General features: G+C 36.0%; 1 protein-coding gene across 7 annotated transcripts in view; it reads left to right on the top strand.

The window, feature by feature from the left end:
- Window positions 1-24,000, top strand: part of EHBP1 (EH domain binding protein 1) — a 406,607-nt gene that overhangs the window by 332,937 nt on the left and 49,670 nt on the right. For 3 of the 7 annotated variants that reach the window (XM_060187205.1, XM_007539625.3, XM_060187207.1), the window contains 6 exons: window positions 6,933-7,080; window positions 10,332-10,439; window positions 15,293-15,417; window positions 17,727-17,865; window positions 18,017-18,123; window positions 20,766-20,889. In XM_060187205.1, coding sequence (XP_060043188.1) covers window positions 6,933-7,080; window positions 10,332-10,439; window positions 15,293-15,417; window positions 17,727-17,865; window positions 18,017-18,123; window positions 20,766-20,889 — 751 coding nt within the window. The remainder of the gene's footprint in view (window positions 1-6,932; window positions 7,081-10,331; window positions 10,440-15,292; window positions 15,418-17,726; window positions 17,866-18,016; window positions 18,124-20,765; window positions 20,890-24,000) is intronic. The other 4 variants (XM_060187208.1, XM_007539628.3, XM_060187206.1 and 1 more) reach the window with 3 other exon arrangements.

The raw sequence follows: 24,000 nt of genomic DNA, 5'->3' as shown, positions 1-24,000 counted from the left end.
AATTTTTTTTATTATCTTTATTTATTGGATAGAAACAGCCAGAAATCAAGAGGGAAGGAGGAGACAGAGGGAGAGAGACATCTGCAGCCCTACTTCACCACTTGTGAAGCTTTCCCTCTGCAGGGGGGAGCTAGGGACTTGAACCTGGGTCCTTGTGCACTATAACGTGTGCGTTTAACCGGATGCACCACTGCCTAGCCCTGCTGAAGAGTTCTTTAAGCTTTCCCAGATTCTAGGGGAGAAGACCTAAACTCCACTTATTTTTGTTAAGATTTTATTTATTAATGAGAAAGATAGGGAGAGAAAGAGAAAGAGAACACCAGACATCACTCTGGTACATGTGCTGCCAGGTATTGAACTTGGGACCACATGCTTGAAGGTCCAATGCTTTATCCACTGTGCCATCTCTCAGGCTACTAAATTCAATTTCTTAATAAAAGAATGACAAAAGTCACATTTCAGGGAAGATATCAGATAAGAATAGTTTTGTAGCCAACTTTGGAAAATTTGCAATCTGGCACAGCATAATATGAATAGCCAGTTCCCCATCAAGTATTTCCCTAAAACTTTAAAACATTTGATAAACCTTGCCATGACCAACATTATTTTATGAAAGACAAAGTTGGTTTTGTTTTTTTTTAATATTTATTTATTCCCTTTTGTTGCCCTGGTTGTTTTATTGTTGTAGTTATTACTGTTGTTATTGATGTCGTCATTGTTGGATAGGACAGAGAGAAATGGAGAGAGGAGGGGAAGACAGAGAGGGGGAGAGAAAGACAGACACCTGCAGACCTGCTTCACCACCTGTGAAGTGACTCCCCTGCAGGTGGGGAGCCAGGGGCTCGAACTGGGATCCTTAAGCTGGTCCTTGTACTTTGCGCCACATGCACTTAACCCACTGCACTACCGCCCGACTCCCGAGTGAGTATACTTCTTCTTGCTATCATCTCAGTTTCTCTCTATCCTATCAAATAAAAATAGAAAGGGAGTGAGAGAGAGAGATAACCACAGCACCAAAATTTTCCTCATTGTGTTAAGAGATTGACTTGAACCTGTATGACATACATGGTAGTGTAGGCACCCTCCCAGGTGAGCTGCCTTGTTAATTCAAGACTATTAAAACCTTAAAATTAAATTCCCTAGGGTCCTGGTACATCATGATGATCTAAAAGGACCTAGGTTATAGATGAGACTGTTCTGCAAAGAACTTTCACAGGGAGATGAGAAATTGTACACATGCATCAACACTGTAAACTATCAACTACCCCCCCCTTATAAACAAAAAGATTATTAAATAAAATTTAGTTCCCACTGAAAAACAAAATAACTCCCCTTTAATTATATTTTTAGGGAATCGCCTTAAAAGCTACCTCAAGTTAATTTGTACATTGCTAGAACTTTTTAAAGATCATAATGGATTGTTTTTAGCCAAATTATTTTTTTAAGAAATTGTTGATTTATAAGATTGTTTCAGATTGTTGGGAGCCTCGATCTTAATTTCACTATCAAGCTGTTTATTAATATATGCTCATTAAGTTTGACAGCTTTCATTACATACCATATCAATTCTTGTTAAAAAAAATTGTCAGGAGTCTGGCGGTACCGCAACAGGTTAAGCGCACGTGGCACAATGCGCAAGGTCCAGCTCAAGGATCCCAGTTTGAGCCCCCAGCTCCCCACCTGCAGGGGTGTCGCTTCACAAGCGGTGAAGCAGGTCTGCAGGTGTCGATATCTTTCTCTCCCCTCTCTGACTTCCCCTCCTCTCTCCATTTCTCTCGGTCCTATCCAATAACGAATGACATCAACAACAACAATAATAACCACAAGAAGGCTACAACAACAAGGGCAACAAAGGGGGGAAAATGGCCTCCAGGAGCAGTGGATTCATGGTGCAGGCACTGAGCCTCAGCAATAACCCTGGAGGCAAAAAAAAAAATTGTCAGGAGCTGGGTGATAGTGCAGCATGTTAAGTGCACGTGGCACAAAGCCCAAGGACCAGCATCAGGATCCCGGTTGGAGCCTCCAGCTCCCCACCTGCAGGGGAGTCGCTTCACAGGCGGTGAAGCAGGTCTGCAGGTGTCTATCTTTCCCTCCCCCTCTCTGTCTTCCCCTCCTCTCTCCATTTCTCTCTGTCCTATCCAACAATGAACAACATCAACAACAACAGTAATAACCACAACAAGGCTACAACAACAAGAACAACAAAAGGGAAAATAACACGTGTGTGTGTGTGTAAAACTTAAAAAAAAAAAAGTCTAGGTCTTTAATACAGAATCTACATCATTCCCAAGTGATTTTATCCAGCAACCTAAATTACTCTTTTTTTTTTTCTACTTTCTGATGTTTATACTATTAGTAAAGTTCTAACATTTACTATATTTGGTTACACTACTTTCCACAAAAGCTTCTTCTACTTTGATTTTCAGGATACATCCAGACTATAGTTTTCTTTCTCATTCTATTTTGTTTTTCTTTCTTTTTTTTTTTTTTAATTTTTCCACTTTTGTTTATTGTTTTTTTGTTGTTGTTGTTGTTGTTATTGCTGTCATTGTTGTTGGATAAGGCAGAGAGAATTAGAGAGAGGAGGGGAAGACAGAGAGGGAGAGAGGAAGATAGACACCTGCAGACCTGCTTCACATCTTGTGAAGTGACCCCCCCTGCAGGTGGGGAGCCGGGGCCTTGAATCGGGATCCTGATGCCAGTCTGTGCACTTTCTGCCTTGTGTGCTTAACCTGCTGCGCCACCGCCCATCTCCCGCTATTTTGTTTTTCTATTTAACATTGGTGTTATCCAAGTTTATTTAGTATTTCTTCATTTACTACTATGCTTCTCAAGGTATTTTCATATAGTCCTGTAACTTTAGTTACCAGCTCTGAAGTCATTGTCTTACTTCACTTCATAAAATCACTTTCACTTCCCAGCTGCCAATTAATATCTTTACATAGATGTCTTGGCATCTCTAGAAAGAGGGAACATTTCTGTTATTCAAAAGTTAATCTTCCTTTCTTCTTATACCTCCTCTTATTTTTTCTGCTTCTATTTTTTAACACTATAGTTCTATAATTTTCCCATGTTTAAAACCGCTAATAGGCTCTTTTTTTTCTTTTCTCCACTTCTAATCAGTTATCAAGAATGAATACAGGTTTAGCAGAATAGCTCACTTCAATAGTGTGCTATTTTTGCTATGTGCATAATCTAGGCTTAAGCCCAGCCCCCACCATATTGAAGGAAGCTACAATGTTGTGGGGTCTCCTCTCTCTCTCTCTCTCTCTCTCTCACTCTCACTCACTTTTCCTCCCCCCCCCACCCCACCCTTACCTCTTTAGCTCTATCTTAAAAATAAATAAGTAAATAAGAAGAATAGATACAGGTGCTAGTTCTATTTCTAATTCTTAAATTTACCTCTTTCCACTCCCATTGTCATTATCTTAGTTCTGGATCTCATAATTTTTTTTGAAGTATGGTAAAGCTTTCTATTTAGACTCCTGTCAGTCCCTCCATGCCAGATCATCTTAAACACTGTTGTCAGATCAGTATTTTATAAATATGCCTCTGATTGGTCACTCACTTAAACAAAAATATAATCAAAGAAAGGAAAAAGGCAAACACTAAGGGTTTGAATTGATCCTCACTGAAGAATAAAAATAAAGTACTTGGGGCCAGGTGGTGGCGCACATGGTTGAATGCACATGCTACAATGTACAAGGAGCTGGGTTCAAGCCCCCAGCCCCTACCTGCAGGGGGAAAGCTTCACTGAAGCAGGTCTGCAGGTGTCTCTCTAACTCTCTCTTGATCTCCCCACTACCCTCTCTACTTCTCTTTGTCTCTACCCAAATAAATAAATAAAATTGTTAAAAAATATAGTACTTCACCTTGTTGAACAAGGTTTTCCAACTTTATTGTTTGTGTCAGCTTTCTGTCATTTTATATGCTCAGGAAAATAAGTTGTACTCCCCACAACATACTTTCTTGCCTTTATGTTTTGCTACTGTTCCTACCTTGTAGTCTCTTCTGCATCAACCCACCTAACTTACCCGCCTCTGACTTCTGCCTGTCTCACATCCTGATCATTCTTCAGGCACTACTCAAAACCATGATACCGTCTGTAAATTTTATGTTTGAAATTTATATAGCTATTACAAATTAAGTACTAATGACCAGAGATCCAAGGACAAGTCAGATGTAGCTCCTGCCTTTAAGTGGTATGATTCTACTGAGACAGTGGCATTTTAATAGGTATAATGTAACTGGTGAATATTATTTTGCCCACTGGTACTTTTTGTGCCTATGCTAAGTACCACTGTTCTAGTGCACTTATTAGATTTTTTTTCATTTGTTTACTAATGAGAGAGTTAAAGAATCAAAACATCACTCTAGCATAACCATGTTGGCATTTGAACCCAAAACCTCATACTTTTAAGTCTACTAAGCTTCTTTCCAGCCACTTTTTATTATTATTATTGTTACTGTTATTATTATCATTTCAGGTAGATAGAAAGAGAGAGGGAGAAACTATAACACCATTCCAGTTTGAAGTTTCCTCTGGTACAGATGTTCCCATGTGTTGCTGGTGCTGGAACCTGGGATGTCATGCATTTTAAAATCTTTTCTTCTAGGTGTAAAAAACTATACTGTAAACCACTACCTCCCCATAAAGGATGAGGGAGTGTGTTCTCTACCAAATGGACTATCTCCTATTTCTATAAAAAGTAGTGATGTGGGAGTCGGGCTGTAGCGCAGCAGATTAAGTGCAGGTGGCGCAAAGCACAAGGACCGGCATAAGGATCCCGGTTCGAACCCCGGCTCCCCACCTGCAGGGGAGTCGCTTCACAGGCGGTGAAGCAGGTCTGCAGGTGTCTATCTTTCTCTCCTCCTCTCTGTCTTCCCCTCCTCTCTCCATTTCTCTATGTCCTATCCAACAACGACAACAACAATAATAACTACAACAATAAAACAACAAGGGCAAAAAAAGGGAATAAATAAATAAAATAAATATAAAAAAAAAAAAAGTAGTGATGTAGGAGACCAGGTGGTAGTGCAACAGGTTAAGCGCACAAGGCATGAAATGCAAGGACCAGCGCAAGCATCCTGGTTCGAGCCCCTGGATCCCCCACCTTCAGGGGGGTCACTTTACGGGCAGTGAAGCAGGTCTGCAGGTGTCTTATCTTCCTCTCCCCCTCTTTGTTTTCTCCTCTCTCGATTTCTCTCTGTCCTATCCAAAAACAACAAGGGCAACAAAAGTGGTAAAAATGGCCTTCAGGAACAGTGAACTCATAATGCAAGCACCAAACCCTAGAGATACCCCTAGAGGCAAAAAGTCATACTTACATGGGTACTAAGAAACAGCAAAGAGAACTTATTTTCACCAATGTGGAGGAGAAAGATAGGAAAAGTTAAGTTGATTAAATTTAATCTTGGAGAATGAGTTAGAACTTTAAATGAAAAAAGAACATTCTAAAAAGACAAAATGGGGACCAGGCGGTGGTGCACCCATTTGAGCAAACATACTACCATGCACAAGCACCTGGGTTTGAGCCCTTGCTACCCACCTGCAGTGGGGATGCTTCATGATGTTGAAGCAGGCCTGCAAGTATCTATCTTTATCTCTCCCTACCTCCCCCTCCCATCTCAATTTCTCTCTGTTCTATCAAATAAAATAGAAAGAAAAAAGGAAAGAGGGAGAAAAGGAAAGAAAAGAAAACTTGTCAGCTGGGAGCAATGGGTTCATAAAGCAGACACCAAGCCCAAGAAAATTCCTGGTGGCAATAAAAAAAAGAAAAGAAACAGAGAAATAACGAATGAATGAAAGAAAGAAATGAAGGAAAGAAAGAAAAGAAGAGATGACAAAATTCTGTATAAATAAGTAGAAATGAGGTTTTTATGGCACTTGGTAAAGGTTAAGGGAAGACAACTCTGCAAAGACGTGTTAGGGCTAAAACATTCCAGGCTTAGTTTTGTCATGATAGTACCTTATTCTATGTACTTCCAGCTTAAGAAGCAATTTTTAATTAATTATTTGCTATTGTGACAACCTTTTTTAGTAAGCAAAGACTTAAGTTATCTATTTTTTTGTATAGTTTTAGTTATTTTAAATAACAAAAACAACAGCAATTGGGTGCCCAGTGGGTAGAGCCCATGCTTGTATGCCTGAGGTCCAAGTTCTGTCCCCAACATGCTGACCAAACAATGGACTGGCCTATCCCTTTCTCAGACTCACTCGCCCATAAAAAATAAAAACTTTTAAGTACAAAAAATTAACATTAAATTGTACTTTTTCTTGTTGTACATCTATGAAGATAAGGAATAGGAATATGGCTAGTGCATTAGTTACATGACTTTTATTTAAAAGCTACCAACCGTAATAAGTATAACTAATATACTAGCCTCTTCTAAAATACTATTTCCTATATTTGATAAACATGGCATAGCGACATTTTCTGTGCTAGCAAAGGTGTCTTTGAGCCAGTGCACTAGATGTTATGAAAATACAAAAATTTAAATTATATTTTTAAACATAAGGTATTAATGGAAATTCTGTTTACAGTAATGTGATACTATTAGTTTTTATTATTAATATAGTTCCTACTGTGTTATCACTTAAGTAATATGTGTATATATATATAGATGAAGATATACAATTATATTTATACATATATATATATATATATATATCTGCTTTGTGTTAGTATAGCCAAATATTCTTTAAAGGTTAGTTTGAATTTTTAACAGACACTTTAGTATATAATAATTTTTTAAAAATCTGATTCTGGGATGTCTTAAAAATAGTGTGACATCCAACTGATATAGAGCATCCTATTTATAATGTGGGCCAAGCACCATGCTGTAAACCAGTTACTATCATGATCATCAGATTGAAAATGAAATTGCATTTCTGTCAATTACTGAGTTGGCAACTGTTCAATATATCTTAGCAGCAAGATGAAGAGCGACGTCGGCAGCTGAGAGAGAGAGCTCGTCAGCTAATAGCAGAAGCTCGATCTGGAGTGAAGATGTCAGAACTTCCCAGCTATGGTGAAATGGCTGCAGAAAAGTTGAAAGAAAGGTCAAAGGCATCTGGAGGTGAGCTAAAGAATCTTGTATAACAGTTTACAGACAACTCAGAAATCTACAGTGGATGTTTTTCAGAGTTTTTATTCCAACTTCAAAATGTTGCATCCAATACATAAAGTTTACAATCTATTGATATGTTACAAAAAAAAAAATCCTAGCTAAAATAAGGCAGAAAATAATTGTTGCTCTTTTCCAAACTATGTTTTGACATGATTTATAACAACTGAGGATAAACTTTCTTAAAATACATTTCAGAAAATAAAATACCTGCAGATCTGCTTCACCACTTGTAAAGCAGATCCCCCTGAAAGTGGGGGAGCGAGGGCTCAAACTCAGATCCTTGCGTGGGTTCTTGCACTTAGTATGATGTGCCTCACTGCCTGGCCCCATGAATCTCTTTTTGTTTCCTATTCTCTCCTCTTCCATTTATTTCTGTCTCTATCAGAAAAAAAAAAAAAAGAAAGAAAAGAGAAAGGGAAAAAGGAAGGAAGGAAGGAAGGAAGGAAGGAGAAAGAGAAATGAGGAAAGAGAAGGGGGGAAGGGAAGGGAAAGGAAATAAAAGAAAGGGAAAGGAAAGAGAGGGGAGGGGAGGGGAGGGGAGGGGAGGGGAGGGGAGGGGAGGGGAGGGGAGGGAAGAAGAGAAGAAAGAAAAAATGGCCACTGGCAGTGTGGAGTTGTAATATCCCGGAAATAACTGGTGACAAAAACAAAACAAAGCAAACTTATTGTTCAAAATTAAGTATATGAGTAGCCCAGGGAGGTTGACATAGTGAGTATAGAGTGCTAGACTTAAAAGCATGAGGTCCTGAGTTTAATTCCCAGCATAGCATATGCCATAATGATGCTCTGGCATCTTCTGTCTCTCTTTGTTCTTGTGAAGAAATAAAAATAAATAAAATAAAAATAAACCCAAAGGGTTATGGAGGTAGAGCTTAGTAGTCATGCAATAGACTTTCATGTCCGAGGCTTAAAAGTCCCAAGTTCGGGAGTCGGGCTGTAGTGCAGCGGGTTAAGCGCAGGTGGCGCAAAGCACAAGGACCGGCATAAGGATCCCCGTTCGAACCCCGGCTCCCCACCTGCAGGGGAGTCGCTTCACAGGCGGTGAAGCAGGTCTGCAGGTGTCTATCTTTCTCTCTTCCTCTCTGTCTTCCCCTCCTCTCTCCATTTCTCTCTGTCCTATCCAACAATGACAACAACAATAATAACTACAGCAATAAAACAAGGGCAACAAAAGGGAATAAATAAATAAAATAAATATTTTAAAAAAAAAAAGAAGTCCCAAGTTCATTCTCAGAAATACTATAACAAGAGCTGAGCAGTGCTCTGGCAAAAAAAAAAAAAAAGAGAAAATAAACACATGGGAATGAGAAGTCTTCATTTTTACATTAAACACTTCTATTACATAATTTCTCTGCACATATCCTGTAGTAAATGATGATAATTTAGTTTTACAAACTTTACATTCAGGTTGTTGGTGCTGTGCAAATAAAGTAATACAGACCAATAATTATGGATTCTGAATATTATATATTTAAAGAGATGACAATAATTTGATTTGTATACTAGAAGTTTAGCTTTAAATTTAAATTCTACTTAGAAAAAAATATGTTGGTCCAGAGAGTTAATAAATATTCCCTACTAATACATTATTTTTTGTTTGTTTTAGTAGTGCTGGGGCTTTGTGCATGTTTCATTTAACTACTCTTAGGCTGCCTTTTTTTTTAATTACTCCTTTTAAATTTTATTTATTTTTATTGGAGAGAGACATAGGGCAAACGCTAGAAGAAGAAGGAGAGAGACATAAATTGAGGGGGAAGGGGAGACAGGGAGGCTGAAGAGAAAGACACTTGCAACACTACTTCACCACCTGTGAAGCTTCTCTCTGCCAGTGGGAAATAGAAACTTGAATCCAGTTCTCTATCTCCCCGTCCTCTCTCAATTTATCTCTTCCTCTCTAATAAAAGTGAGAAAGGAAAACAGAGAAAGAAAGGAGACGGAGGTAGGGAGGGAAGAGATAAAAGAAAGAAAGAAAAGGAAGTTGGATGATAGCGTAGTGAGTTAAACGCATGTGGCTCAAAGGGCAAGGACCAGCTGAAGGATCCCAGTTTGAGCCCCTGGCTCCCCACCTGCAGGGCAGTCACTTCACAGATGGTGAAGCAGGTTTGCAGGTGTCTATCTTTCTCTCCCCCTCTCTGTCTTCCTCTCTCCATTTCTCTCTGTCCTAACAATGATGACATCAACAACAACAACAATAATAACTACAACTACAATAAAAAACAACAAGGGCAACAAAAAGGGAAAATAAATAAATATTTTTAAAGAGAGAGAGAGAAAGGAAAAGGAAAATAAAGATTCATGCAGCATTACTCAGCACTTGTGAAGCTTCCCAGTTGCAGGTAAAGATTGGAGACTTGTGCCCAGGACCTTGTACATGGTAATATGTATAATCTGCCAGATATGCCACTGCCTGGACCTTGAATACTTGCTTTTACATGTTTGAAGTCTTGAAAGTTGCTCTCTTGATCTTTCTTTTACATAAAAGAATACATGTGTTGTAGTCTCAATCTTGTCTTTTAATTTGTCTGTAGTACTTGATGATATATCATTAATAGTACAAAGCATTCAAGTTTTCATATAAACTATTTAAATGTAACTACAAGTTTATAATTTCTTTATATATGGCAGAAACTGAACTAAACACCCACTATAGAGTAGAAGCTACTTTGTCAGTATACTGTGTGCATGAAAGGTAAAAGAAGGTTGAATATACTCTAGAATAAGAGCGTGCATTGCAGTTAATTAGTATTATGCAACACTAATCAAAATGGGGATCTTAACAGCATGATAAATAGCCCAGCAGTAATGCCAGTCTGATTAATATCTAATAAAAAAAAGTTTGAAGTTTAAACTATTATCCTGTTACTTTTTTATACAAACCAACTTAATTTTGTTGTTCTATTTTTTAGAGGCTACTAGTGATATGTTTTAAAATACAGGGACTCAAAAACTATGGGAACTCAGTGAACTCAGTAATTCACATCTGTTTTAATGTGACAGTTCATCTTTGACATATAAATGTATGATACAAATATTAATTCAGTTGTAAAAATGTGCCTCAAAGCTGATTTCTTAACTTGGGTATTTGTGTCAAACCTGCATTTAAATGTGTCATTAAAATAGTGGTTTTCTTCTACAGTGTTTTGGGAAGACAATATAAAATAGAAATAATGTACTAACATTATTGCTACATGTTCCTACAGATGAAAATGATAATATTGAGATAGATACTAACGAGGAGATTCCTGAAGGCTTTGTTGTGGGAGGTGGAGATGAACTAACTAACTTAGAAAATGACCTTGATACTCCCGGTAATTTCAAGTTATAAATACTTTGTGTCCTGCTGCATGGAAAACTTTATGGTTATATTTTTATTAGTATCTCACAAATAAGTCATTGTTTTTGTACTTTCATTTCAGCTTGTGCTCTCACAAGTCATTTAGCTAAATCCATTTTCCATCACTTCATTGATTTGCTTTAGATTTAATGTTAAAACTTGAATAGAAAATTATAGTGAGTATTCTCTTTTTATAAAGATTCACTGTGATAGTTTATGTTATGTGAGAAAACTTGTTGACCTTCAATAATTGATTCCCTTTTGTAGATAGTTTTGTATGATCTTATGAAATGTAGACAACTACCTGGTACTGACTGCAGGAGGAATACGATACAAGCAGTGAAGCAGTGAAGCAGGTGTCTATCTTTCTCTCTCCCTCTCTATCTCCTCCTCCTATCTCAATTTCTATCTGTGTTATCAAGTAAAAGAAAAATAAAAATAAAGGGGAAAAAATTAAAAACCAGCAACTGCTAGCATGCTGTCATAGAGTCCCAGTTATAACCCTGGTGAGAGAAAAAAACAAAACAAAACTTAGACTGCTATTAAATTAGTCTCATACCATATATCAAGTAATATATAAAGCATCAGATTGCTGACTGACCTAAGATAGTGTTTAAAAAATTAAAAGGAGGTGCCAAGCAGTGGCGCACCTGGTTAAGTGCTCACATTACAGTTTGCAAGGACTCAGATTCAAGCCCTTTGTCCCCACCTGCAGGGGCAAAGCTTCACAAGTGGTGAGGCAGGGCTGCAGGTATCTCCTTGTCTCTTCCCCTCTCCATCTCCCTTCCCCTCCCAATTTCTCTTGGTCTCTAGCCAGTAATAAATAATTTTTTTTTTTTAATTTAAGGAGGGGTAGCACAGTACGTATGCAAAAAGACATTCATGCCTGAGACTCCAAAGATTCAGGTTCAGTCTCCTGTGCCACCACAAGGTAGGGCTGAACAGCTCCGATAGAAAGAAAATAAAATATACTTACTGGGGGCCAGGCAGTGGTGCACCAAGTTAAGCACACATAGTACAAAACGTAAGGACCTGCTTGAAGATCCTGGTTTGAGCCCCTGGCTCCTCACCTGCAGGGTGGGGGGGTCACTTCACAAGCAGTGAAACAGGTCTGCAGGTGTCTCTTTCTCTCCCTCTCTTCTTCCCCCTCCCCTTCAATTTCTGTCATATCCAGAAAAAAAAATCAATAGCCACAGGAGCAGTGGATTCATAGTGCAGGCACTGAGTCCCAGTGATAAACCTGGGGGCAAAAATAAAAAAATATAAACTATATATATATATTTGATAAATATTCTAATATTAAGTGCATGAATTACCTTTGTAGTCAGTATCAGGTGGTAGTCTAAAGCATTATATTTGTTTTTTATATTTATTTATTTATTTATTTATTTATTTAAGACAGAGAAATTGAGAAGGGAGGAGGAGATAGAGAGGAAGAAAGAAAGACTCCTGCAGCCCTGCTTCAACACTCGTGAAACTTTCCCTCTGCAGGTGGGGACCCGAGGCTTGAATCTGGGTCCTTGCACACTGTGATGTGCAAGATTAACCAGGTACACCACCACCTGGCCCCCATATCTAGTCTAAAGCTTTATATACCTGAAGAATTCTATAAATGTTTACTGAACTGAATTCTCAGATCAATAAAACATTTTTACTGATCTCTCTATACTTAAAGGTAAGGAGTCAAGGTTCCTAATATTTATCTTTTTCTATAAAAAGCTAAAAACAGTGAGAGTAGACGTTCTTCCCAGTTTTAGTAAGCTTCTTCAATTCTAACCTGTTTAGTTTCTTCCTGTATTTAAAATTATGTTATTATTTACCCCCAAGAAAGTTTGAACCAAGGGCTGGATGGTGGTGCACTTGGTTGAGCATAGACATTGCAATGTGCAAAGACTTGGGTTCAAACCCCCGTTCTCTGCCTGCAGAGTGGATGAAACACAAGGGATGAAACAGTTTTGCAGGTGTTTCACTTTCCTTCTCTCTCTCTCTCTCTCTCTATATATATATATGTGTATATATATATATATACATATATATATACATATATATATATATATATATATACTTTATTTCCCTCAACCTTCTCAGTTTCTGTCTCTATCCAAAACAAATGAATAATACAAAAAAAAAAAAGAGAGAGAGAGAGAGAAACTTTGACCCAGTTATTGCCTAACTAGGGAGTACAAAAGAAAAAAACATGCTCTTACCTCAAGTCTTTCATGGCCTACTACTAAGTAGTACTTTAATGTAGAAAGGTGAGTATATTTATAATTATAAATGTTTAAAAGAATACATATATTTAAAGGAAAAAGTGTAGTGTTTACTCAAAAATTAGGACTACTATTTATGGGTTTCTTTTTAAAATATTGATCAACTTTGGTGAATTATATTTTTCTATTTTAAAAGGATTTTTGTTGTTTTTTATCCATGCTCAAACCACAACCACCACCAAAGGTTTATCAGAAATCAGTAACATTTCTTTATTACCAAGGTCATCCATATGTATGGAATTGAAGCACTAACATTCAATTTATGAAAATACAAAATCAATGACAGTGAAATCTTCAGATTTTACAGGAGATTATAAAAACATCAAAAATTAGACATTTCTTAGGCAAGGTGAGGAAAATTTTCTAGATTTTGTTACAGAAAATTTGTTTTGTTGTTGTTACTGTTGTTTTCCCTCCAGGGTTTTATTGCTGGGGCTTGGTGTGGAAACCACAAATCCACTGCTCCTTCCCCTTTTTTTCTTCTATTTTATTGGATAGGACAGAGAGAAATTGAGAGGGGTGGAGGAGGTAGAAAGGGAGAGAGAAAGATAAACACCTGCAGACCTGCTTCACCACTCTGAAACAAGGGCTCAAAACTGGATCCTTACACAGCTCCTTGCACTTAGTACTGTATGCACTTAACCAAATGTGCTGCCACCCAGCCCGTGCAACTTTTTAAGATAATTTAAAGGTCAGTTAATATTAAGTCCTGTAGACTTTTTACTTGCCCTTTAAAAAAAAAGACTCTTCCTACTTTATGTATGCCAAAAAAGAAAACACATCTCAGTCTTCCTGTTTTTGGAGTTAATAATATTGTTTACAACTCTCAAGCATGCCAGTGAATTTGGCATATGCATAGGACAGACTTTCCAATTCAGACTATGATTTATTTCATGGCAATAAGAAATAGGAATGCAAACTGGAATTTGGAAGCACATAGCATTTATTATGAATTTTATCCTTGCTTTATTTTCCCCAAAATTCTTTGTCTAATATGTACATAAAAGTCATAATGTTTTAATAATAAATTGTTTAATCTTTATCTTGATTTGACCATAGTTCATCAGATATTGTTTAAAAGAGAAGCCTGGCAATATAAACTGAACTATTTGCATGAAAGCAATGATAATAGCATTTATTAAAAACCTTATAATTAGAAAACTTATTAATCTTAATGAAAAATATCATTCACCAAATGGTTAGCATATCATTTGTGACCATTTTATTAAAGAATTCCTTCAAATGAATTTAAGTAGAGTTATTTCTTCCATTTGTTTCTGACCTATTTTGTTATTAGAGATTAATGTAGCTCTTAAAAATAATTGGAAATTTCTTAACTCTCAAATTTATAAATTATAGTTATATTTTATTTATTTAAAACCTTATCCATGCATAATGAGTTCTAGAATGTGTCCTTTTTATTATATTTCTGTCATCTAAATGGAAGTTTATGTTAAATATTTATCCTGTTTCAATACTGAATATATAAATACATATACATTAGCTTTAGATTCTAACTATATGCAAGATCATGTTAAGAACTTGAATGGAAAATACTGTAATTCAGAATCAAGTGCATCACCTCTTTTTCATATCTAGTTTGTGATAGCTTAGTATAACCTGTAGGTACTTATATAAGTATATACACCAAAGACAAACTTAGATTTTCAGGTAAGCATAGGAACTATTAATTGTAGTATAACTAATTAGTTTTTAGGTATGTTAATTATAATATTTAGTTGATTTGAAGGGAACTTATATATAAAAGGTTTGTTTGCATGTGCTCAAAAACTAATCTGAATTTTCCCATAAAAGAATTATGTAAGATAATACAGAAGTTAGCTAATGCTATATGGTAATTATATTGCAATATGTAAATGTATAAGAATAACACAATGTATACCTTAAAGTTTTTTTTAAGATTTTATTTATTTATTAATGAGAAAGATTGGAGAGAGAGAGAGAAAGAACCAAACATCAGTCTGGTACATGTGCTGCCAGGGATTGAACTCAGGACCTCATGCTTGACAGTCTAGTGCCTTAGCCACTGCACCACTTCCTGGACCACAGCCAGTTACATTTTAATAAAGTTAAAAGAAGGAGAAGGAGAAGGAAGAAGAAGGAGAAGGAGAAGGAGAAGAAGAAGAAGGAGAAGAAGGAGAAGAAGAAGAAAAAGAAGAATATAATCAAGCGACTAGGGAGGTGACTCAGCATATGCTTTGCAAGTCTGAGTCCCTGGGTCCAGTCCCTGTATAGCATATGACTGGTGTTCTTTCTGGTTTCCCTCTCCCTCTCCTACAAATTACATAAATATGTATTTTTAAAAAAGAAATAATTTCATCATACCTACAGTTGCATAGTAATGGCATAATGTGTATGTATGTGTCTATTAGTGTAGTTCCACAGATATCTGCTCTAATATGGTATTTTAAAACCATGACGTAGTTTTCTTTTACAGTATAGTAATTGTTTTATTATGTGATCTATTATGTAATTGATAGACTATATGTATAAATACATTTTATTTAGTTATTCATAATATTTACTTATTTAACAGAACAAAACACTAAGTTGATGGACTTAAAGCTAAAGAAACTCCTAGAAACTCAGCCACAGGTGACAAATTCACTCTCCATTGCTACTCAGAAAGTTATAACTGAGAGTTCAGAACACAACATTAAGGTAAATCTTAATTTGCTTAATGTTTGACTCAGTATCTATGTATTCTGATTTCCATTGGCACTTTAATCCTAGAAGCAGCTTAACAAGTTCTTCATATTAAGATATAAAAGGTTTTGTTAAATAGCCAGTAAAGTGTAGATATGATTAATCGGTATCCAGACAGTTTTTCCTTTAAATTGACATGTCAATAAAAGTAGAAACTATTCTTGACTTGCATATGTGTTTATAGTTTCCTAAGAACAATATTGCTAAGTAAATCTAGCAGTTTTCTATCATCCTCAACCTCAAACTTTTTAAATGAACTAGTATTGATGTGAATTAATACCTCAAGATTTGTGATTGAATATAAATCTTTAAGATGCTTGCATATGTCTTTGGCAATATGAATCTTAACTTTTGTTGGATTTAGCCAAAATGCTATGTTAAGATGATGATGGTGGCTATTATTATTTAGATTTTATAGTCACAGCTCATGCATTCATGCTTTTCCTTGCAGTATATCATTAATATTCCTCTAGCTTTAGGGCAGTCCTAGTCCTGTATAACTTTTCACCCACCTGCAGACTATGGGGACTGCCCTGCTGACTGAAAGGATTTCCTTCCCCTGACACAGAGATGCTTTGAAGTCTCAAAACAATGACTTTCATTGCTTTTCCCTTACACTGTCGGTTTCTATAAATTGGTGATGAAAGTGTGTGGCAGCACCAGAGAACTTTTGGTCTCTATCTTTGAACAAAAGGAAGCCTGGATCAGGTCCGATTTTTTTGCGTTCAATTTAGCTTTCTGCAGTGGATTTAATGCAGAATGAAGCTGGCCTAAGAATAATACAATGAATTGAAAAGGCTAACTGAATTAGTGGGTTTAGAGGAATACATTTGTAAAGTGGCAGAAGTCCCTAGTCATAAAAAGGTTTCTTAAGATGGGATTTGCTAGCTAATCATACTGGTTGTTTAGCATGTTGCCAAGCCTAAAAATTTAGCTATGTTTGTTTATTTTGGTAAAGACTTGAGTTGGATACACTTAGGAAGGTTTTAAAACAGTAATATGTGCTTTTAAAATAAATAAAAACCAAAATTGTTTCTATCCTACGTACACATTATAAACATAATATTACTAATAAATATATTAGAAAACTTATAAAATAAAGGTACTTTCATTCTGGGTTTAGTGATGTGAATAGATGAGATTAATCATGCTTTATAAAACTGTTATGTAGCAATTTTTAGAGTTTTTCAACAAAAGGTATGTGTTAAATAGCTGGTCTCTGTATGACTCTTAAAAGATTTTTAAAATGATATTTATAAAGAACATATAAAATCCATCTGTTCTCTTGAATCTTTTAGCATTGATTTTTTTTTTTAAATATAAAATGCAGTTTGCACGTTTACAAATGAGGCATTCTGTGTTTGTGGAAAAGGATAAACTGTTACCTTCCCTGGAGGATTCTGTATCCCAGGCCTCCTTGAGGCTAGAGAATAGGCCATTGGAGGACTCCCTCATTACTGATTGTCTCAATGCAGAGGAAGGGCAAAGTCTTGGTAGCTTTTGATAACCAGTTTCAGCATTCAGCAGGCTTAGCTATTAGTCATGCATCTTAGCCTTTCCCTATTTACTTTCAAAACACTTAATAAAAATAATAAAAGATTAGGTATAAAATGAAATATTTGTTTGGTACACAGCATCTCAGTATCTGCAGTTTCCACACACTGCAGTGATTCAGTCTTCTGGGATATTTCTTGTTGATAGAACCATTTGAATTTGTTACCAGTATTAACATAGGAAGCTCTGGAAAAGATAATTGTAGTTTCCTTAGCTGTAAAGGGCTTACTTACAAATCTGGCTTTGGAAAGTTATAGCTGATGAAATGCAGTTCAGTGGGGTAGTATTATAATCCTACCTTTTAGCAGTCATCCAGCATTAGTGGTTTATCTCAATGGGCATAAAATTAGAAACTAGTTCTTCTTGTTATACAAGTCTGTGGGGCTGTACAAACTGATGGGGGGGTGAATATTGGAGGTGAGGGGAATAAACAGAGGCAACATGGTTTTAAATGATATATATCATTGGCAGAGACAGGTTCACAGTATCTATGAATCAATGTTACCAGTGTGACCCTCCATTTTAGCCATGTCTCCTTAAGATTTTGATAGCAAGCAACAGATCTTGCAGTTGAATTATTAAAAGCTCTTTAAAATCCTTTCTCTCTCAAAAAGTTTTAAAATTGATATCTTAAACCAAAAGTTATTTTATCGATGTATAATTTCATGAAAAGCATCAGAACTCATGTATCATATCTATTTTACTTTTAGAATGGTACAGAAGACCTGCGAGCTGAGCGATTACAGAAAGCAACAGAACGTTTTAGAAATCCTGTTGTGTTCAATAAGGATTCTACAGTCAGAAAAACTCAACTTCAGTCTTTCAGTCAATATGTTGAGAATAGACCAGGTAGGAACACTTTTTAAAAGTTTCCCCTTATGATTTGGCAGCATTTACATATATGTGCATGTATGTACATACTGATAATGTAAATCCACATTTTAATATATAAATATCAAGCTTTATAGTAATTTTACATGTCTTTCTCATTTTTTTAAAGAGATGAAAAGGCAGAGATCAATACAGGAAGATACAAAGAAAGGAAATGAGGAGAAGGCAGCGATTACTGAAACTCAGAGGAAGCCATCAGAAGATGAAGTGCTTAATGTATATTAATTTTTGTGTGGTTTTATGATTGCTGATAATTCCAAACTGTATGTGGAAATAGTGCCTTTATTTGTTAAAATGAGATGTTAGGTTTTTTAAGATGTCAATCTCCAGTGCATTCAAAGCAGAGTGAGAGGGGTGCACTGTTGAATTAGTCTGCAGTGTAGTGATAATTGTCAGATAAAAAAAATGAATTTTTCAGAGTTCCACAGCCCCAGCTTCCTTGAGACATTTCCATCAGAGCACTTCCCATAAAGAGATTCCAGTATTGATCTACCGGGAGGATTTTAATTATTACAATAGCAGATACCGCAGAGCTGCAGTTAGAAGGGAAAGTCACATGAGACCTGCTAGAATTTCTCAGCCAACCCATTTTGTTGGCTTGGGTTAATGGGTGTTCAACCTTTCCATTATCCAGATCAGCCGTGAATTACTAGCTGAATGATGTTTGCATTAATATAATATATATGGTAATTTCTTCACTTAATTAACGGGGAGGTTCAGCTCAGTAGGGGTATGGGCTGATCATGTGTAAAATTGATTTGTGAGGGAAATATTTGATAGACCGCAGGGAAAAAGCTGCTTTTGATGGACAGCTGCGGGACAGAAATAGGAAGAACAAGTTTAAACTTGAATTTTCGTCTAGAAGCATAGCTTTTTTTTAATGATGCTACATTTTTTTGTTATCTACAGTTTGTCTAAATATTCTTATTATCTTTACTGTTAAAAGTTTCTGCTGTATTTTTTAATGCTCATAAATACATATAGAGTTATCAGCTTATTTTAGGGCCCTAAAAACTTTTTGATTTTAAATTAATTCTGATTTATAAGTTGCACTAAGATCTTCCCAAGTTGCATATAACAACTTGCTAATATACCCCAATGGAATACTTGATATAGTTCACAATTCACAGGATATTAGACTTTACTATAAACTCATACTAAATAATATAATTATACATTTTACTACTTTTAACTTAACCAATCTGTAAATGTGATTAAGTTCATGTGTTGCTTATCACTTTTGCTTTTTTATGTCTCTGTTATTCATATTAACCTTATAGACCACTGTTATTTTTTGTTTCTCAGATTGGAAATGAGAAAGTTGATATTAAAAATGCTCTGCTATCTGGCATTTAGGTGCAAAATACTTTCACCAGATTATTCCAGATTTTATAATTACCATTAATAGTTATATTTATTTCATTATATATCATGTTGAATTGGGAAAATATCAAACTTGTATGACTTTTTTCAAGAAATAAGATGACTCATTATATCAAACTGTTAAGAAATTATCAGTTACATAATTTCTTAAAATAGTTCAACTGTTTATCAATTACCTTAACCAATTTAATAGTAAACTTGTATAAATTTAGTTCACATAGGAACACAAATCACTTACTATCTGCAGAGGTATATAAGAGACATATGGTTAAGCATGTTTATTGATAATCAGAATTTCAAAATGTGCTTATAAATAACATCATTTTGTTTCTTTAAAAAGCACAACCAAAGATACTTCCTTATGACTTATTAGAAATTAATGTTCTTCAAGGTAGGGAAGGAATTGGACAGAGAGTTCTTATTCATTCTTTGAATAAATAATGCTATAAGTACTAATGGTAGTAGTGGTCGTGGTGAGAGTTATCATTTAAGCTGTGCTTAAATATTTCTTAGCTACTTTGGTAACTTGGCCCTAGAAATGTCACAAGACAGACAAGTATTCCAAAGGAAGCAAGAGTTAATCTGTTTGTGAGTATACCATAAGTAATAGCTCTCTACCTAATGATTTAAATTTGTAATATGATAATAAAAGTTAAGGCCGTGCTGGTACTTATAATACAACAGCCACTTCAATGAAAATTCTAAGGATAATTTCTTACATGGATATAAAATTTACATGGTTATAAAAATTAGTTTCAAATTCAAATTGAAACCTAAATTTGGCTAAAAGGAAAATTAAGTCAGTGTATTAGTTCTATTAGATCCTGTGTAGCAAGGTTTGAAACCACCTGTCAAGTTAGAATTCACAGCTACAATAATTAGTAATACATTAACAGAATGACATGTTAAAGTACAGGAGCCAGCTGGAGGGAAAACCAGAGCTATTAAACACTCTCTTTTTTATTATATTTTAAAAGTGTTTTAAATAGCATAGTCTTTATGGAAACAAAAAATGTTTGTTTTTCTAAGAACAAATCTTCTAAAATTGTTCTTAGGATGGATACTTCAAGAATCAGTTTATCAGTAAAACAGCATTTATGTATTGTACTTTTGGATTAAAGTTGTGACTGGTGTTTTGACAGTCAAGAGGGAAATTGTTTTCTAATCTTATTCATGCTTAAATAACTCAATTTTAGGCAGCTTTTTTTTTCTTAGTATTTAACTTACTTAATCTGGAAAATCTGGGTGCTAAATTGCAATGTTAAGCAGTTGAATTTTTCTTTATTTACAAAATTTTTTCTATACATAGTACATATGAAAAAAAACTGAATCACAGAGCACTGCTGTTTGGTACTAAGGGTGATACAAAGGGTATATTTCGTTCTCTAGGTAAGTGCTTTACTAAGTGTTTGTAGAAAAGAAAAATGCAACTTACAAGTGATTTTTTTTTCCTTCCTGTTTGTTCTCGTTAACAGAAAGGGTTCAAAGACACCAGTCAGTATGTTGTAGGAGAATTGGCAGCACTAGAGAATGAGCAAAAGCAAATTGACACCCGTGCCGCGCTGGTGGAGAAGCGCCTTCGCTATCTCATGGACACAGGTACGGTGCCCAATTACACTGTAAACAGTTTTGGCAAATTGAGCGTTCACAAACTCTTATAGAGTTTTGGAAGTGTGAATCTTTGAAGCCTGAATGTTCAGCAAAACTGCCTTGAAAATAAAAAGGCTGCGATTTGCAGCCACCTCTCTGGGCCCTGGTGATAAGAGTGCCTTCATGGGAAGTGATAACTCGCACTGATACCATGTGAGCCAGCACTATTGAACAGTGTGCTCATCCATGCAGAGTTGGAATACACATCTGCGCCTCATTGATATGCCATTGCTTAAAAAAAAAAAAAAAAAAAAGTAAGATCTTCACTGTTCTACTGATTCATTGGGAAAAAAAGATTTGGCCAGCTAAAGCCATGTACTACGTGAAACAGAGCACTATGCATAGGGGAATGACTCCATGGACTAGATCACTGAAATTTGAGAATACTATCTGCTTACTGATGCTCCACAATTTTTTTTTCAAGAGAACAGTTTTTTTAAAAGTCTGTAATACTTGTGTCACAGTTACATTTGAAAAGATTATGGTATATAGGCAGGTTTGTAAAAATTGGTTAGAGTAGCAAGTTAGCATATAACCAGAGGGTAGATTGGCTTTTAATTTTTATTGCCAGTAGTGATTTATATAGACCTAAGTGCATAATAGGCTGTTGCGGGAAAAAGCTATTGGAAAAATACATCTGTTAGAATGCTCCTGCAAAAGGGATAAAAATAGATTAATTCAAACAATTCATGATAAATTAAAAGTAAATTTTTAAAAAATCAAGATATAGAAAATGCATTCCTTTAATTAATGTAGTTTGTGGTAATGCTAATGCAGACTAATAAGCAGTGAATAAGTAAATTTGGTAATAATAGGTTAAGGTTGGAAAACTTTCCCTAACTTTTGCTTCCCTATTTGTAAAAAGTAGATTTATAACTAAAGAATTTTCTAAAGATAAGCATTTACACAGGATATCTTAAAATGCCTGCACTACTGAAACCAGAATATATTAAAATAAGAAAAAGAAAGAAAGAAAAAGAAATGACTTTAAACATTATGCCTGACCTCCCTGGTTTTAAACTGTATTCCACCTGACCCTTGAACTTCTACAGAGACACCTCATAGAATTCCCAGAACAAGAACAGAAAACAAATATCTTGATTTCTTACCTTGACTTCAAGCAGAATGATTCTGAGTTTAAGTATTTGAAATAGAAGACTTCTTGGAAGAGTTCATTTAAAATAAGGTTTTATAACTTAAATTTTTAATAAGTTTTTAAAAATTGCTATTAGATAATGTCAATTATAGAGGAGACGTGGGTACAGAAAAACTCAAATTCACACAGATTAGTGGTTTACCTAGGATTACAATTCATATTTGCAGGAACTTATCATAAAGGAACCATACTGATACACAGGTTACTGAGTACATGAGTATCATTGCCCTAATGTTACGTCTTATATATTAGGGTGGATTCAACAGTGACCTCATAAATGAATTTGTTCACATGTGTACATTTCCTTTGCTTACTTTAAAAAATTTTTTTATTTATTTTATTATTTCTTTATATTTTGGCATATATATTTTTTATATAAGAGCACTGCTTGGGGCCAGGTGGTGGTGCACCTGATTGAGTGCACATACTGCAGTGTGCAAGGACCTAGGTTCGAGCCCCCGGTCCCCACCTGCAAGGGGAAAGCTTTGCGAGTGGTAAAGCAGTGTTACAGGTGTCTCTCTGTCTCTCTCCCTCTCTCACACCCCCTGTTTTCTTTACTTCTGGCTGTTTCCTATCCAATAAATAAAATAAAGGTAATTAAAAAAAAAAAAGCACTGCTCACCTCTGGCTTGTGGTGGTGCAGGATATTGAATCTGGGACTTTGGAGCCTCAGGCATGAGAGTCTCTTTGCATAACCATTATGCTATCTAACCCCTAGCCCACTTCCTTTGCTTCCTAAGGGATTTTAAAAGTACTAGTTCTGTTAGCTATATGAAAAATATAGGGCTGATTTCTCCTTTCATACTGGTAGAAAGATCTAGCACATGGGTGGGAAACATCTGGCCTGCCTGCAGTTGCCTCCTGCCAAGGCTAGCAGATGGAGCTAGAAATTATATAAATCTAGTATCTTTTTTCATAGCACCATTAAGCATTAATTTTTTAAATCTTTATTTGTTAATTACTGGATAGAGACAAGAGAAATTGATAGGGGATGGTGAGATAGAGAGGAAAAGAGGCAGAGACACCTGCTGCCTTGCTTTACCACTCAGGCTTTAATTTTTAAGATAACTTTGTATGAACTGTGAATGGTGTTATAAATATTCAAATAGCCCTTGGCAGGAAAAAAAAAAGTGCTGCTCTTTTCTAGCAAGAAAGTAGGAACAGGGGTTCAGGGTGGTAGTGCACTGGATTAAGCACACATGGCACGAAGCTCGAGGACTGGCATAGAATCCTTAGCTCCCCACCTGCAGGGGGGTTGCTTCACAAGTGGTGAAGCATGCCTGCAGGTGTTTATCTTTCTCTCCCCCTCTCTGTCTTCCCCTCCTCTCTTGATTTCTCTCTGTCCTATCCAACAACAGTAGCAATAACAATAATAACATCAAGGGCAACAAAAATGGGGAAAATGTGGCCTCCAAGAGCAGTGGATTCATAGTGCAGGCACTGAGCCCCAGTGATAACCCTGGAGGCAAAAAAAAAAAGAAAAAGGAAGGAAGGAAGGAAGGAAGGAAGGAAGGAAGGAAGGAAGGAAGGAAGGGAGGAAGGAAGGAAGAGAGGAAGGAAGGAAGGAAGGAAGGAAGAGAGGAAGGAAGGAAGGAAGGAAGGAAGGAAGGAAGGAAGGGAGGGAGGAAGGAAGGAAGGAAGGAAGGGAGGAAGGAAGGGAAGGAGGTAGGAACAGAATGTAATAGTGTAGTGGGCTTTGCAATAGGCTAGGGCAATGCCAGGGATAAGAATGGTGGTGGCAAAGAAAGACACCAAAACACCCTAGTGTGCATTTGATGAAAAGGCATCATTGACAGGTACAGAATAGTTCTGGGAACTTTTATGTGTGGTTCCTTCCAAAACAGAATAATCCTAAATCAATAATAGCCTGAATATTAAATAACACTCTGTGTGTATGTATGTGG

Source organism: Erinaceus europaeus, chromosome 3 (assembly GCF_950295315.1).
Source record: "Erinaceus europaeus chromosome 3, mEriEur2.1, whole genome shotgun sequence".
NCBI classification, from domain to species: Eukaryota; Metazoa; Chordata; class Mammalia; order Eulipotyphla; family Erinaceidae; genus Erinaceus; species Erinaceus europaeus.
The sequence above is the reverse complement of the archived record's forward strand: the minus strand, read 5'-3'. Positions and strand labels throughout refer to the sequence as shown.